At 48.7% G+C, this 14,110-nt stretch overlaps 1 protein-coding gene across 1 annotated transcript; it reads right to left on the bottom strand.

Annotated features, from left to right (window-relative positions):
* Positions 1-3,005: 3,005 nt before the first annotated feature.
* On the bottom strand, positions 3,006-12,132 carry LOC137306146 (adenosine receptor A2b-like). Its single transcript, XM_067975204.1, has 4 exons — positions 12,044-12,132; positions 8,321-8,755; positions 5,911-6,604; positions 3,006-3,095 (listed from the first exon to the last, which is right to left on the bottom strand). Exons 1-4 carry the CDS (start codon positions 12,130-12,132, stop codon positions 3,006-3,008), a joined length of 1,308 nt encoding a protein of 435 aa, XP_067831305.1.
* Between the last annotated feature and the right edge of the window lie 1,978 nt (positions 12,133-14,110).

The raw sequence follows: 14,110 nt of genomic DNA, 5'->3' as shown, positions 1-14,110 counted from the left end.
GTAAAGGAAAGGAGGCCACTCGCTGTCTCCATGGTACAGGAATTGATCACAATAGGGGAAAGGACATTTATATGGCGTTTCAGGGCGCTTTCCAGCCAATGAAGCGCTTTTTTGAAGTGTCCTGGCTGTTGTAATGCAGGAAACACAGCTACTGGTGTCAGATGTGGCTCAGTTGGCAGCACTCTGGCCTTTCTGAGGCAGAAGGTCGTGGGTTCAAGTCCCTTTCTCGGTGCCCACTACTGAGGGAGTGCTGCACTGTCAGAGGTGCCGCCTTTCAGACGAGGTGTCAAACTGAGGCCCCGTCCGCACTCTTAGGTGGATGTTAAAGATCCCGCAGCCACTATAGAAGAAGAGCAAGGGGGGAATCCTCCCTGGGGTCCAACATCACTAAAAAGAACCGAATATCTGGTCCATTATCAAATTGCTGTTTGTGGGAGCTTGCAAATTGGCTGCTGCGTTTCCTCTATCACAACAGTGACTCTGCTTCATTGGCTGTAAAGCACTTTGGGATAATCTCTTTGCGTGATGTTGGTTGAGGGATAAATATTGGCCCCAGCACATCAGGGTGAACTCCCCCTGCTCTTCTCTAAATTATGCTATAGGATCTTTATCATCTACAGTTACAACTCTGTGAATTGTCTTGGGATGGTTCCCTATGTTAAAAGTGCAATATAAATACTTGAAGGGAAAAAATGCACAGGGCGATGGGGAAAGAACAGGGGAATGGGACCTATTGGATAGCTCTTTCAAAGAGGCATGATGGGCCAAATGGCCTCCTGTGCTGTACCTACTATGATAAATACACGTTGTTGTTGATAGGAGATAGGCAATAGAATTTTGGATGACTTGCAGTTTGTGGAGAATGGGAGGCCGGCCAGGAGAGCATTGGAATAGTTGAGTCTGGAGGTGACAAAAACATAGGTGAGGATCTCAGTGGCAGATAGGCTGAGGAAGTGGCAGAGGCGGACGATGTTACAGAGGTGGAAGGAGGGAGTTTGGTTCATCTTAAGTCAGTGGAGAGGGCAGTGGGATGGAGTCATTGGCAAGGCTACTGAGATTATGGATGGGGGCTGAAAACAATGGCTTCGGTCTTCCGTGAGGAAATTGCGGCTCATCCAACACTGGATGACGGACAAGCAGTCATACAACATGGAGGCAATGAAGGGGTCGAGATAGGTGATGGAGTGGTAGAGCTGGGTGTATCAGCATGCACGGGGGAGCTGACCCCATGCCTTCGAATAATGTTGCCACGGGGCAGTGTGTAGATGAGGAAGAGGTGGGGACCAGGGGTCTTGGGGGAATTCCGGAAATTACAGTGGGGGGCGGGGAGGGGAGAGGAGAAGCCATTTCTGGAGATGGTCTGGCTACAATCAAATAGGTAAGAATGGAACCATGCAAAGGCAGTCCCATGGAGCATAGGAGGAGAAATGTTGGAAAAGGATGGTTGACCATTATCAGAGGCTGCAGAGAAATTGAGGACGAGGAAGGACAGTACGCCTCGGTCACAGCGACTTTGGGTTAGGGTTCTTTCGGAGCTGTGGCATTGGTGGAAATTTGACTGGAAGTTTCAGACAGGGAGCTGCGGGAGAGATAGTTATGGATTGGGAAGGCAACATCATGTTCAAGGCCCTTTGGAGAAGAAAGGGAGATTGGAAATGGGCCGATAGTTTGCAAGGACAGAGGGGTCGAGGGTGGTGTTTTTGAGGAGGGTGGTTTGGAAAGTACCCGAGAGAAAGGGAACCATTTACAATGTCAGCTCACATGGGCGCCAGGAGGGGAGGTTGGGTGGTCAGCAGTTTAGTGGTCATGCTACACGTAACCCCACCAGCGAAAAAAAGTTATCTGTTTTTAATACAACGGGTCATTCTCTCTCTTTCTCTTCCTTTTGGATGTTTCTCTCTCTCTCTCTCTCTCTGTCTTATGTTCTGGCCGTTTGTATATTCGGTGGTCCTGTATGTAACATCTCTCTGTCTGAACACTTTGATTGCCTTGACAACGGGCAGTTGGAAAGATTATCTGTAATCACCAGGTATTATTCTCTGACTATAAATGCGGTAACCTTCAAGGAATCCCACACTTCACCTGACGAAGGAGAAAGCCTCCGAAAGCTTGTGATTTTCAAATAAAACTGTTGGACTATAACCTGGTGTTGAAAGACTCCTTACATTTGTCAACCCCAGTCCATCACCGGCATCTCCACATCGCAGCAGTTTAGTGGGAATGGAGTCAAAGGAACAGGAGGTGGGTCTCATGGACAAGGTGAGCAATGAGGGGCCATGGGGGAGAGGGGAAAAGGGAAAGAATCTAGAGAGACATGGGGGTTCAACACTAGGGCAGGGAGGAGCCTGGGTGGGAGGTTTGGTTTGGTAGGCAAAGGAAAGGGGGGAAAGCAGCAGAGGCAGCTGAATGGTTAGTCTCAATCTTAACGACAAAGGAGTCCATGAGCTTCTCATGCCTGTTGTTCGAATTGAGGGTAGGGGAGATTAAGGAGGCTGTTGGTCATGGACAAAAGGAGCCCAGGTTACCTTTGCTCTGTAAGGTGATCCTGGAGTAGTGAGCAGTTTTGACTAAGAAATTGGGCCCACTCCAGAGACTTGACCCACATAATCCAGGATGACACTCCCGGTGCCAGTACTGAGGGAGTGCTGCACTGGCGAAGGTGCCGTCTTTCGGATTAAATGTTAAACCTGCCCTCTCAGGTGGGCGTTAAAGATCCCACGGCACTATTTGAAGAAAAGCAAGGGAGTTCTCCCCGGTGTCCTGGGGCCAATGTTAATCCCTCAACCAACAGCACTAAAAACAAATTATGTCTGGTCGTTGCTGTTTGTGGGATCTTGCTGTGCACAAATTGGCTGCTGCATTTCCTACATTACAACAGTGACTACACTTCGAAAAGTACTTCATTGGCTGTAAAGCACTTTGGGATGTCCTGAGGTAGTGAAAGGCGCTATATAAATGCAAGTTCTTTCTTTCTTTAAAAACCTTTCTTCACAGACGAGTAAAGATTAAAAGGGTTTGTCAACATCAGGGCGCCAGATGTCAACTTGAGAATAAAAACAGAAAATGCTGGAGCAGCTCAGCAAGTGAGGCAGCATCTGCGGAGAAAGAAACAGAGTTAACGTTTCAGGTCGAAGACCTTTCGTCAGAACTGGATGTTAAATAGTTAAGAGTTTTTAAGCAAGTACAGAGCCAGGGAAAGCTGGGGGAGGAAGGGGGAGGAGAGGAAAGAACAGAAGGGAAGGGTCTGTGATAGGGTGGAGGGAAAGAGACTCAATGACAAAAGGGATGATGGTGTAAGATGTGTCGTCTTGGTGTTAGGGATGAGTTGGCCATCGCTTGCTTTCTGTGCTAAACAACTTCCCACCTCACATTTAAATCCCCTCCTGTCTGCCTCTGCGTGCACCAGTCAGCACGGGACTGTCCCGAAAGGCTTTTCTCTGCTCCTTCTCCTCAAAATGCATTTCGAATGTGTTTGCATTCAAGTTTCTCCCGTGAGAAAATGGTCAAAAAATCCCCGAATTGTGACAGGTACCGAGCAACTGCACGTGGAGTAATGGAACGCAGCAGTCATTGCTGATGTAGGATAGCCAACGCTTGGCTTCCATTTTCTAGCTTAAAACAAGTGGAAAAACGATGTGGTGACGTTTACTCAATTTAATCTTCACAGGTACAGCAATGAAGTGTATCACAGTTCTCATAATGGCTGATTATGGTTTACATGGAATGATTAACAACATCAAACACATTCATTGTACAGGCAAGGGCACCGGGAGATTTCTGTTGACACTTGTTAGATTGTCTTTCCTGCATGTTGTCAGCCGTGGCTCTGCGCGTAGCACTCTTGCCTTCTGAGTCGGGAGGACATGGGCTCAAGCCCCTTCTGGAGAAACTCGAGCACAGAAATCTAGGCTGATGCTCCAGCGCAGTGCTGAGGGAGTGTTGGAAGTGCTGTCTTTTGGATGAGACGCTAAACCAAGACCCCATCTGCCTTCTCAGGTGGACATAAAAGTTCCCATAGCCACTATTTCAAAGAAGAGCATGGGAGTTCCCCCCCCTCCACTACTGGCGTCCTGGGGCCAATATTTGTCCCTCAACCAACATCACTAAAAAACAAATTATCTGGTCACTATCACATTGCTGTTTGTGGGAGCTTGCTGTGTGCAAATTGGCTGCAGTGTTTCCTACATTACAACAGTGACTACACTTCAAAAGTACAAGTGTTTCATTGTCTGTAAAGCTCTTTGGGACATCCTGATGTCCCACCTATATAAATGCAAGTTCTTTCTTTCTGTATCCTAACTCGCACCGAGTCCCGTTCACCCATCACCCCTGTGCTCGCCAACCTCCATTTTCTTACAATTCTCATCCTTGTCTTCTTCAAATCCCTCCATGGCCTCCTTGCCCACCCTCCGTATCTCTGTAACCTCCTCCAGCTCCACAACCCACCAAGATCTCTGCGCTCCTCCAAATCTGGCCTCGTGGTCATCCCCCGATTTCCATCGCCCCACCATTGGCGGCCGTGCCTTCAGCTGCCTGGGCCCTAAGCTCTGGAATTCCCTCCCTAAACCTCTCCGCCTCTCTCTCTCCTCCTTTAAGACGCTCCTTAAAACCTACCTCTTTGACCAAGCTTTTGGTTACCTGTCCTAATATCTCCTTGTGTGGCTCGGTATCCAACTTTGTCAGATTGCACCCCTATGAAGCGCCTTGGGACCTTTTACTACTTTAAAGGCGCTATATAAATGCAAATTGTTGTTATTGGTGGAAGCTTCACCTTTGTGAACAAAGATTGGGCTGTGGTTCACCCCATGGTTGAATTACTGGTGTTAAGGACAACAGGCAAAGAACAGCCATTTGAACGAGATGCTGAGGGTGTCTGTTATCCATAAGGTAAGTTCCCCACCTGCGTGCTCCCAATGAAGAGCCTCACCTGTCGGGAGCAGATTTCTGAAATCAGACCGTGATTTTATGCCCATTATTTTTAACGGATGGAAAGTTGGGGGGTTGTGCGCACAGGATTTTCCGATATCCACTCCTGGCAGGCGAGGGAACGTGCGCCAGGAGCATGCTAGCAGAGTATTTACCCTCACGATCCAGCAAGAAAACAACGCCTTTGGGAGGGGAGGGAACGGAAAGAAATTGGTCAAAAAAAATAAAAAACCATGGAGATTATGTCACATGTTTTAGGTTCTCCCTTTCCCACCTGAGGTATCATTCCCTAACCAAGAGGATGGGCAGGGAGCCAGTCTCTGCCATGCATCTGTCAAAGGCACTCATCTCAGTGACAGAGATGTTCCCTCTATAGCCTAGATGCATTTAAGGCGAAGCCAGGTAAGCATATAAGGGAGAAAGGAATAGAAGGAAATGTTGATAGGGTGAGATGAAGTTGTGGAACAGAAACACCGGTTGGGCCGAATGGCCTGTTTCCGTGCTGTAAATTCGATGCAATTCTAATATTCTCTCCTTCCCTCCCAACAGTGAAATGCTCAGTCCAATCCCTGCACAGATCACATGGTGACAGATGTTGCAAACACATCAGGGGGTGGAATTGGTCTTCAGCAGTAGTGCTAAACAGGCGATAGCGAATTTACAGCACAGAAACAGGCCATTCGGCCCAACTGGTCCTTGCCCGTTTTATACCGCGGGGTGGAACGAGCTGTCGATTTCACCTCCACCATTTGGTACTTGGGGTCTAAGTTATTGCTAGTACATCTACATCTTGCATGGGATTGTAAGCATCTAAATCAGGGCTACTGTACTCTTATGTCCTCTGATGCCTTGTGTGACCAGAATAGGTTCTAGACAGGCACGAGCACCATCTCAGCCCCCAACAGTCCAATATTCAGCCCTGGCTCCTTATCAGCCACGACCTCCGACACGTCTCAATGGCTACGGCCTTGTAACAAGGGATACAGGGGCGACTTTGGAACTGGAGACACAGGACTGGTACTTTAAGGCACAAAGGACATAACGGACAAAGACGGCTTTTAAAGCGGCCCCAAAATCCCTTTTCCTCAAGGCGTACACCATGGGATTGGCGAGTGAGTTCAGGTGTGAGAGGATGACGACAAAGTCTCCCAGCCAAGAGGGCAGGCTGCAACTGGGGCAGAAGAAGGACAGGCTGTTGACCACGTTGAGCGGCATCCAACAAAAGAAGAAGAGGCCCACCATCAAGAAGAGCGCCTTGGCGGTCTGCATCTCGCTGCGTTTGGCCGACCTGAACTGCTGATTGTTGAAGTACCTTCGGACGATCCTGAACGAGTCGGTGTAAATCCCGCACATGGCCGCGAGGGGCAGCAGCGTGCAGCAGAAAAACATGAAGTACACCATGTAGTTGAAGGAGATGACGCCGCGGAATGAGCAAGTCACCCGCCAGCTGCGATTGGCCGGTTGGGGGATGTCGAAGGGTTGGGGGAAGAAGCCGACGAGAGAGATCCTTTGGCCCAGGCTGGCTCTTTCCACGGGGAGTGTGATGTTGGGTGTCGAGTCGAGAAAAGAGTGAAAGCCGTTCCATCCCATCACCGGGGCGAACCCAATGATCAGCGCCGAGATCCAGCACAGGGAGATCGCCATGGTGATGCGCTTCTTTGTCACCAGCAGGCTGTATCTGAGGAAGGAGAGAAAATTAAACAATACCAGTTATTAGATGCTGGGGCAATGGAAGGCTTCCCATTGGACATCCAGTACCGGTCGGGTGTAGCACTGACAGACTAAAGCTCCCTCTATAAAAGAAAGATAAACTTGCATTTCCATCACACCTTTCACAACCTCAGGACGTCCCAAAGCGCTTTACAGCCAATTAAATACTTTCTGAGGTGTGTGTGGCCACTGCTGTAATGCAGGAAAATGCTGCAGCCAATTTTCGCACAGCAAGATCCCACAAACAATAATGGGAAAAAGACTGGATGATCTGTTTTAAGTGATGCTGTTTGAGGAATAAATATTGGCCCAGGACACCAGGGAGATCTCCCCCCCCCTGCTCTTCTTCAATATAGTGACATTAGGTCTTTTACGTCCACCTGAGAGGGGGCAGATGGGGCCCTCGGTTTAAGGTCGCATCCGAAAGACGGCGCCTCCGACAGTGCAGCACGCCCTCAGTACTGGCACTGGGGAGTGTCAGCCTGGATTTTGTGCTCAGGTCTCTGGAGTGGGGGTTCGAACCCACGACCTTCTGACCCAAAAGTGAGAGTGCTGCCCACTGACCCATGGCCGACACCTATTCTGCTTCAACAAGGTAGATTAGCCCCAACCTCAGCATATTTGGCAACAAAAGGTATTAAGGGATATGGGCCAAAGGCGGGTATGTGGAGTTAGATCACAGATCAGCCATGATCTTATCAAATGGCGGAGCTGGCATGAGGGGCTGAATGGCCTACTCCTGTTCCTATGTTCCTATCCCAAGAATTAATTTCTTTAAAAATTATGCAAGGATCCTCATTGTGTATATTTGCTGGAATACTCAATGGATGTGATATTGCATAACTCAAGAAAACATGTAAACTCTTGTGAATTAAATAGAAACCTTTAAAATGAAGCACGATAAACCCCTGCCTGCTATTAAATGTTGCTACACTGTTGGATTTTTGACGTACGTTATATAACTAAACAGATTTGTTATTTTTAATTCCACTATTCAACAATCTGGGTTACTTGAACGCTTTTGTAGGATTAAAGCACAGATGCATTTAGGGGGAAGCTGGATAAACACATGAGGGAGAAAGGAATAGAAGGATATGGTGATAGGGTGAGATGAAGTAGGGAGGGAGGAGGCTCGTGTGGAGCATAAACACTGGGATAGACCAGTTGGGCCGAATGGCCTGTTTCTGTGTGTAAAATTCAATGTAATTCTATGCAAAAGATGGAAGCAAGGGGTGATGTCTTTGGATTAAACTGAGGCTCCGTCTGCCTGTTCAGGGTGGATATTAAACTTCCCACAGCACTATTGGAAGAAGATTTGGGGGGTTCTCCCAATGCCTTGGACCACCATTCCTCCCTCAACACAACACCGCAAAGGTAAAACAAATTACTCGGTCGTGCTGATCACTGCTGTTCATGGGACTTTGCTGCAGTGTTTTAACACAGGAACTCACAGTGACTGAAATGTTTCGAGACTCTTCAGAGAAATATGAGATAGCATGGAAAGAAATAAAGAACGAACTTGCATTTATATAGCGCCTTTCACGACCTCAGGATGTCTCAAAGCCCTTTACAGCCAATGAAGTACTTTTTGAAGTGTAGTCACTGTTGTAATGTAGGAAAGGCGGCAGCCAATTAGCGCACAGCAAGCTCCCACAAACAGCGATGAGATAAAATGGTAGTTTACCTGCTGGGCTGTCGGATTTTGAGGTGGGTATTGACGGCGATGGCCAGCAGCACGAAGACGGAGAACTGCGTTGTGATCAGCGGGCAACAGGCCATGAAGAGGCAGCCGTAGAAGCAAACGGTGAGGTCCAGGCTGAGCAAGATGGAGCAGGGAACGGCCAGGGCCCCCACGCTGAGGTCCGCCAGGGCTAGGCAGACGATCAGGTAGTTGGTCAGCGTCCTGAGCTCGCGGTGCAAGTACACAGTCGCGCACACCAGCAGGTTCATGCCAATCACACCAATGGCCAGGGCAGCCTCCAGAACAATGAATAGACTACACAATCCCATTGATTCAGTCAATAACTGACCTTCGGTCGCTCGGACACTTTTCGACGCAGTTTTCGTTTTCAAAAAGGAACTACTGCCCCGAGTCGCCGTTAGAAAGGCTCTCAGCTTGCTGGGGTTTTAATTCTGGCTTAAACCTAAAACGGAAGTTCAGAGGAAACCAGTAAGAAATGAGCTGCATTTACATCCTGGTAACCCTGAAGAGCTGACAAGTACACTGGAAGGAGATGGGGGGTTTGGTGGGCCGGGGAGATGGGGAAAAACATCTCACTTATTAGCTCTACAGTGGACAGATATTCAAGGGATATATAAGGCCAGCCATTCTTGCAACTCATTGGCAAAGCATTGCTTTTGCTCCCTGTGCGAGATTTTACATTTAAAATTGGAGATTTCATGCAAACTGCGGCAGTAGTTTGGCAAGGAATCGCGGGCTCAGTCATGCATGGGCATCAGAAAAACACTCAGCGGCTCTTATCAGAAGCCATTGCACTTCACAGCAAACATTTGTAACCTTCGGTGCAAACAATCATTGACTCCTGCGGATTAACTCACTGGGCTACTTGTCGTCAGGTACTCAGGGGAGCGCACGGTGTTGCTAAGAGAATGCAAGCAGTGGCCGCAGCACACTGTGGACTTTGTAAAGTGCATCTGAGATCGATAAAAGTGAGCCCCCCCGGCCCCCCCATGTTTCATTTCACCTCTCATTGCACACCATTGCTTTTTGGCGATTATGAATTTTGTGTTCATCAAGTTTGGGTATATCGGTATGATGGCACAGAATCCGTTTCAAAATCACACTACACCCCCCCACCCAGTGTCAGCATCAAGGAAAATCACATTCCCTCTACACTGTCCCGTCAAACACTCCCAGGGCAGGTACAGGGGGTTAGATACAGAGTAAAGCTCCCTCTACACTGTCCCATCAAACACTCCCAGGGCAGGTACAGGGGGTTAGATACAGAGTAAAGCTCCCTCTACACGGTCCCATCAAACACTCCCAGAGCAGGTACAGCATGTGGTGGAGGGTCTCAGGGTGTGCTGTGTACGGTGGAGAATGTCTGGGTGTGACTGTGTGCAGTGTAGGGTGTCTGGGTGTGACTCTGCACGGTGGAGAGTGTCTGGGTGTGACTATACCCTGTGGGGAGGGGGTGTCTGTCTGCGACTATACCCTGTGGGGGGGGGGAATGTCTGTCTGTGACTATACCCAGTGGGGGGGGTGAGGAATGTCTGTCTGTGACTATACCCTGTGGGGGGGGGGGAATGTCTGTCTGTGACTATACCCTGTGGGGGGGGGGAATGTCTGTCTGTGACTATACCCAGTGGGGGGGGGGGGTGAGGAATGTCTGTCTGTGACTATACCCTGTGGGGGGGGGGGTGAGGAATGTCTGTCTGTGACTATACCCTGTGGGGGGGGGGGAATGTCTGTCTGTGACTATACCCAGTGGGGGGGGGGGTGAGGAATGTCTGTCTGTGACTATACCCAGTGGGGGGGGTGAGGAATGTCTGTCTGTGACTATACCCAGTGGGGGGGGTGGGGAATGTCTGTCTGTGACTATACCCTGTGGGGGGGGGGGAATGTCTGTCTGTGACTATACCCTGTGGGGGGGGGGAATGTCTGTCTGTGACTATACCCTGTGGGGGGGGGGGAATGTCTGTCTGTGACTATACCCTGTGGGGGTGAGGAATGTCTGTCTGTGACTATACCTTGTGGGGGGGGGTGAGGAATGTCTGTCTGTGACTATACCCTGTGGGGGTGAGGAATGTCTGTCTGTGACTATACCCTGTGGGGAGGGGGGGTGAGGAATGTCTGCCTGTGACTATACCCTGTGGGGGGGGGGGTGAGGAATGTCTGTCTGTGACTATACCCTGTGGGGGGGGGTGAGGAATGTCTGTCTGTGACTATACCCTGTGGGGGGGGGGGTGGGGAATGTCTGTCTGTGACTATACCCTGTGGGGGGGGGTGGGGAATGTCTGTCTGTGACTATACCCTGTGGGGGGGGTGGGGAATGTCTATCTGTGACTATACCCTGTGGGGGGGGGTGGGGAATGTCTGTCTGTGACTATACCCTGTGGGGGGGGGGTGGGGAATGTCTGTCTGTGACTATACCCTGTGGGGGGGGGGTGGGGAATGTCTGTCTGTGACTATACCCTGTGGGGGGGGGGGTGGGGAATGTCTGTCTGTGACTATACCCTGTGGGGGGGGGGGGTGAGGAATGTCTGTCTGTGACTATACCCTGTGGGGGGGGGTGAGGAATGTCTGTCTGTGACTATAACCTGTGGGGGGGGGTGAGGAATGTCTGTCTGTGACTATACCCTGTGGGGGGGGGGTGAGGAATGTCTGTCTGTGACTATACCCTGTGTGGGGGGGGGGTGGGGAATGTCTGTCTGTGACTATACCCTGTGGGGGGGGGGGGTGAGGAATGTCTGTCTGTGACTATACCCTGTGGGGGGGGGTGAGGAATGTCTGTCTGTGACTATACCCTGTGGGGGGGGGTGAGGAATGTCTGTCTGTGACTATACCCTGTGGGGGGGGGTGAGGAATGTCTGTCTGTGACTATACCCTGTGGGGGGGGTGGGGAATGTCTGTCTGTGACTATACCCTGTGGGGGGGGGTGAGGAATGTCTGTCTGTGACTATACCCTGTGGGGGGGGGGGTGGGGAATGTCTGTCTGTGACTATACCCTGTGGGGGGGGGGGTGGGGAATGTCTGTCTGTGACTATACCCTGTGGGGGGGGGGTGGGGTGGGGAATGTCTGTCTGTGACTATACCCTGTGGGGGGGGGGTGGGGAATGTCTGTCTGTGACTATACCCTGTGGGGTGGGGGGGTGGGGAATGTCTGTCTGTGACTATACCCTGTGGGGGGGGGGTGGGGAATGTCTGTCTGTGACTATACCCTGTGGGGGGGGGGGGTGGGGAATGTCTGTCTGTGACTATACCCTGTCGGGGGGGGGGGATGTCTGTCTGTGACTATACCCTGTGGGGGGGGGGGGTGGGGAATGTCTGTCTGTGACTATACCCTGTCGGGGGGGGGGGATGTCTGTCTGTGACTGTGTGCAGTGGAAGGGTGTCTGGGTGTGGCTTTGCGCCTGCGCAGTTTGGTGGTGGGTGGGGGGGGGGCGGGACTACCTCGCCTGGCGCGCGGTGGGGGCGGGGCCGGGGGCGGGGCCGGGTGGGCGGGGTTAGAGGTGGCGAGCGCGTGCGGGCCGGGCAGCGGCGGCGAGGTGGAGCCGGCGCGCGTGCGCGGTGGGGTCGGAGGCGCTCGAGCGCCGTTTCATTTTCCCCTTTTTGTTTTGTTGTTGTGTTGGGGTTTTTTTTTTTTGGCGCGCTTTTCCGTTTTGTTTTGTAACAGGCGGTTTTATTGTTGTGTCAATTGGGTAGAAGTTGGGGAACAACACAAACCTCTCCATATCTCTCCAAATACCCGCAATCCCGGCAAAACCTGAGGAGAACCCACCCTCATTTAGGTAAACAAAACCATTTATGGTCATCGTTGTCTTATTCACACATTTTGTTAAAAATTCATATATATATATATATATATATATTTCTCTTTTATTTTTGTTTTGGTAACTTAAAACATTTTCAAAGCTGTGTCTTCCTCTCAGTGACAAAAGCTTGAAGTGGTTGCCTCAGTTGTGGAAAGTTGTAAATTTCATTTGGGGTTCCAAGTTGTTGAATTTTAAGTATTTGTATTTGAGGCAGTTATTTGTGTTTTAATTTTTAATAAATGGTTGTGACAAAATCTATAAGCTGAGGAAAGTTCCTAACATCTTTGGCTGGTGTTTTTTTAGAAAAACAGATTGTGATCAAATTTAGGGTTTTAGGGACGCAAACATTCTTAAAATTGCAACAGAATTTAATTTTTTGGGTTAAATGATACGCAAAATCGTTTGTTACAGAGGTTTCAGTCAATTTTTTAACGGTGAATTACTTGAAATGATTTTTTTTCGAAAAGGTTTGGTCACCGCAAAAAACAGATACAGTGATTTTCAGTCTTGTCACTGGGAAATGCTAAATAATTTCATAACTTGTGTGATTTTTTTGTTGTTGTTGAGGTAAATTTAAATCGGTTTTCGAAGAAGTTGTAAAGACCAGAAGAAATAATTTGTACAGTTTTAGTATTCTATGTATATACAATAGTCCATCTGTGACGAAGCATACAGGGAGGAACGACTGATAATTGGATTGGGACGCATTGACATTCAGTCCCCATTTTAAAATCAGACATTATTTTTATAAAATTCATAAATTTTATATTATTATTTATAATTAAATAATAATTTGAGAAACAGAATTGGCTGAAGCCTCCGACTTTCTCTGCCATATAGGCTGAGGAGCTGGGAGATGCAAAACGGAGGCACTACAGTGCAACCACTGGTGGGAGGGTGTAATTACAGCATGACAAGTTTACATGTTTACATAGGCTGTTACCATTATAAATGTGGACATCGGAATTTATAGTGGAATAAGTTGACAAGAAGTGCACAAAGAATTTTAATGTTTTTTTTATTTGTTCATGGGATGTGGGCGACGCTAGCAAGGCCAGCATTTATTGCCCATCCCTAATTGCCTTTGAGAAGGTGGTGGTGAGCTGCCTTCTTGAACCGCTGCAGTCCGTGTGGTGAAGGTTCTCCCACAGTGCTGTTAGGAAGGGAGTACCAGGATTTTGACCCAGCGACGATGAAGGAACAAGTCGGGATGGTGTGTGACTTGGAGGGGAACATGCAGGTGGTGTTGTTCCCATGTACCTGCTGCCCTTGTCCTTATAGGTTGTAGAGGTCGCGGGTTTGGGAGGTGCTGTCGAAGGCAGGTATTATCGATAGATATGCCTGTAATATCTGTAATTAATATCCTTCTCTGTTACATAATTCATATAAATTGCAAGACAAAATAACTTATTTTCAGGCACAGACCTATTGACCCAATTTTGAGATATTTCTTCATGAAAATATATTTATATTTGGTTTAAAATTCAAAGTATCATACAATCATACAGCATAGAAGGAGGCCATTCAGCCCATTGTGCCTGTGCTGGCTCTTTGGAAGAGCTATCCAATTAATCCCATTCCCCCTGCTCTTTCCCCATAGCCCTGCAATTTTTTTTCTTTTCATTTATCCAATTCCCTTTTGAAAGTTATTATTGAATCTGCTCCCACCGCCCATTCAGGCAGCGCATTCCAGATCAGAACAACTCGCTGCGTAAAAAGAATTCTCATCTCTCCTCTGGTTCTTTTGCCAGTTATCTTAAATCTGTGACCCCTGGTTACCGACCCATCCGCTAGTGGAAATCGTGGACTATTTTTTCTATTCAGGGCAAGAAACTTATTGTAATTATTACACAACGTACAGAATTATGATTCCGATTATTTTGAAGTTGTAAGAAATAGGACCGATATAGAAAAGGTGGCAATTACCATCATTAAAATAGATCATTAAGCATTCTATGATAATGTCATAACATGTTTA

The sequence above is a fragment of the Heptranchias perlo genome, chromosome 42 (assembly GCF_035084215.1).
Source record: "Heptranchias perlo isolate sHepPer1 chromosome 42, sHepPer1.hap1, whole genome shotgun sequence".
Classification (NCBI taxonomy): Eukaryota; Metazoa; Chordata; class Chondrichthyes; order Hexanchiformes; family Hexanchidae; genus Heptranchias; species Heptranchias perlo.
Note: the sequence above shows the minus strand (reverse complement) of the source record. Positions and strands in the feature narration are given on the sequence as shown.

Bases quoted from the DNA above. Each gene is read 5' to 3' on its own strand.
- LOC137306146 (XM_067975204.1), bottom strand. From the start codon at position 12,132: ATGACCATAAATGGTTTTGTTTACCTAAATGAGGGTGGGTTCTCCTCA. The intron at 8,756-12,043 runs GTTTGTGTTGTT...TTAAAACCCCAG, and splicing joins ATTTGGAGAGATATGGAGAG to CAAGCTGAGAGCCTTTCTAA. The intron at 6,605-8,320 runs GTAAACTACCAT...CTCCTTCCTCAG, and splicing joins AAAATCCGACAGCCCAGCAG to ATACAGCCTGCTGGTGACAA.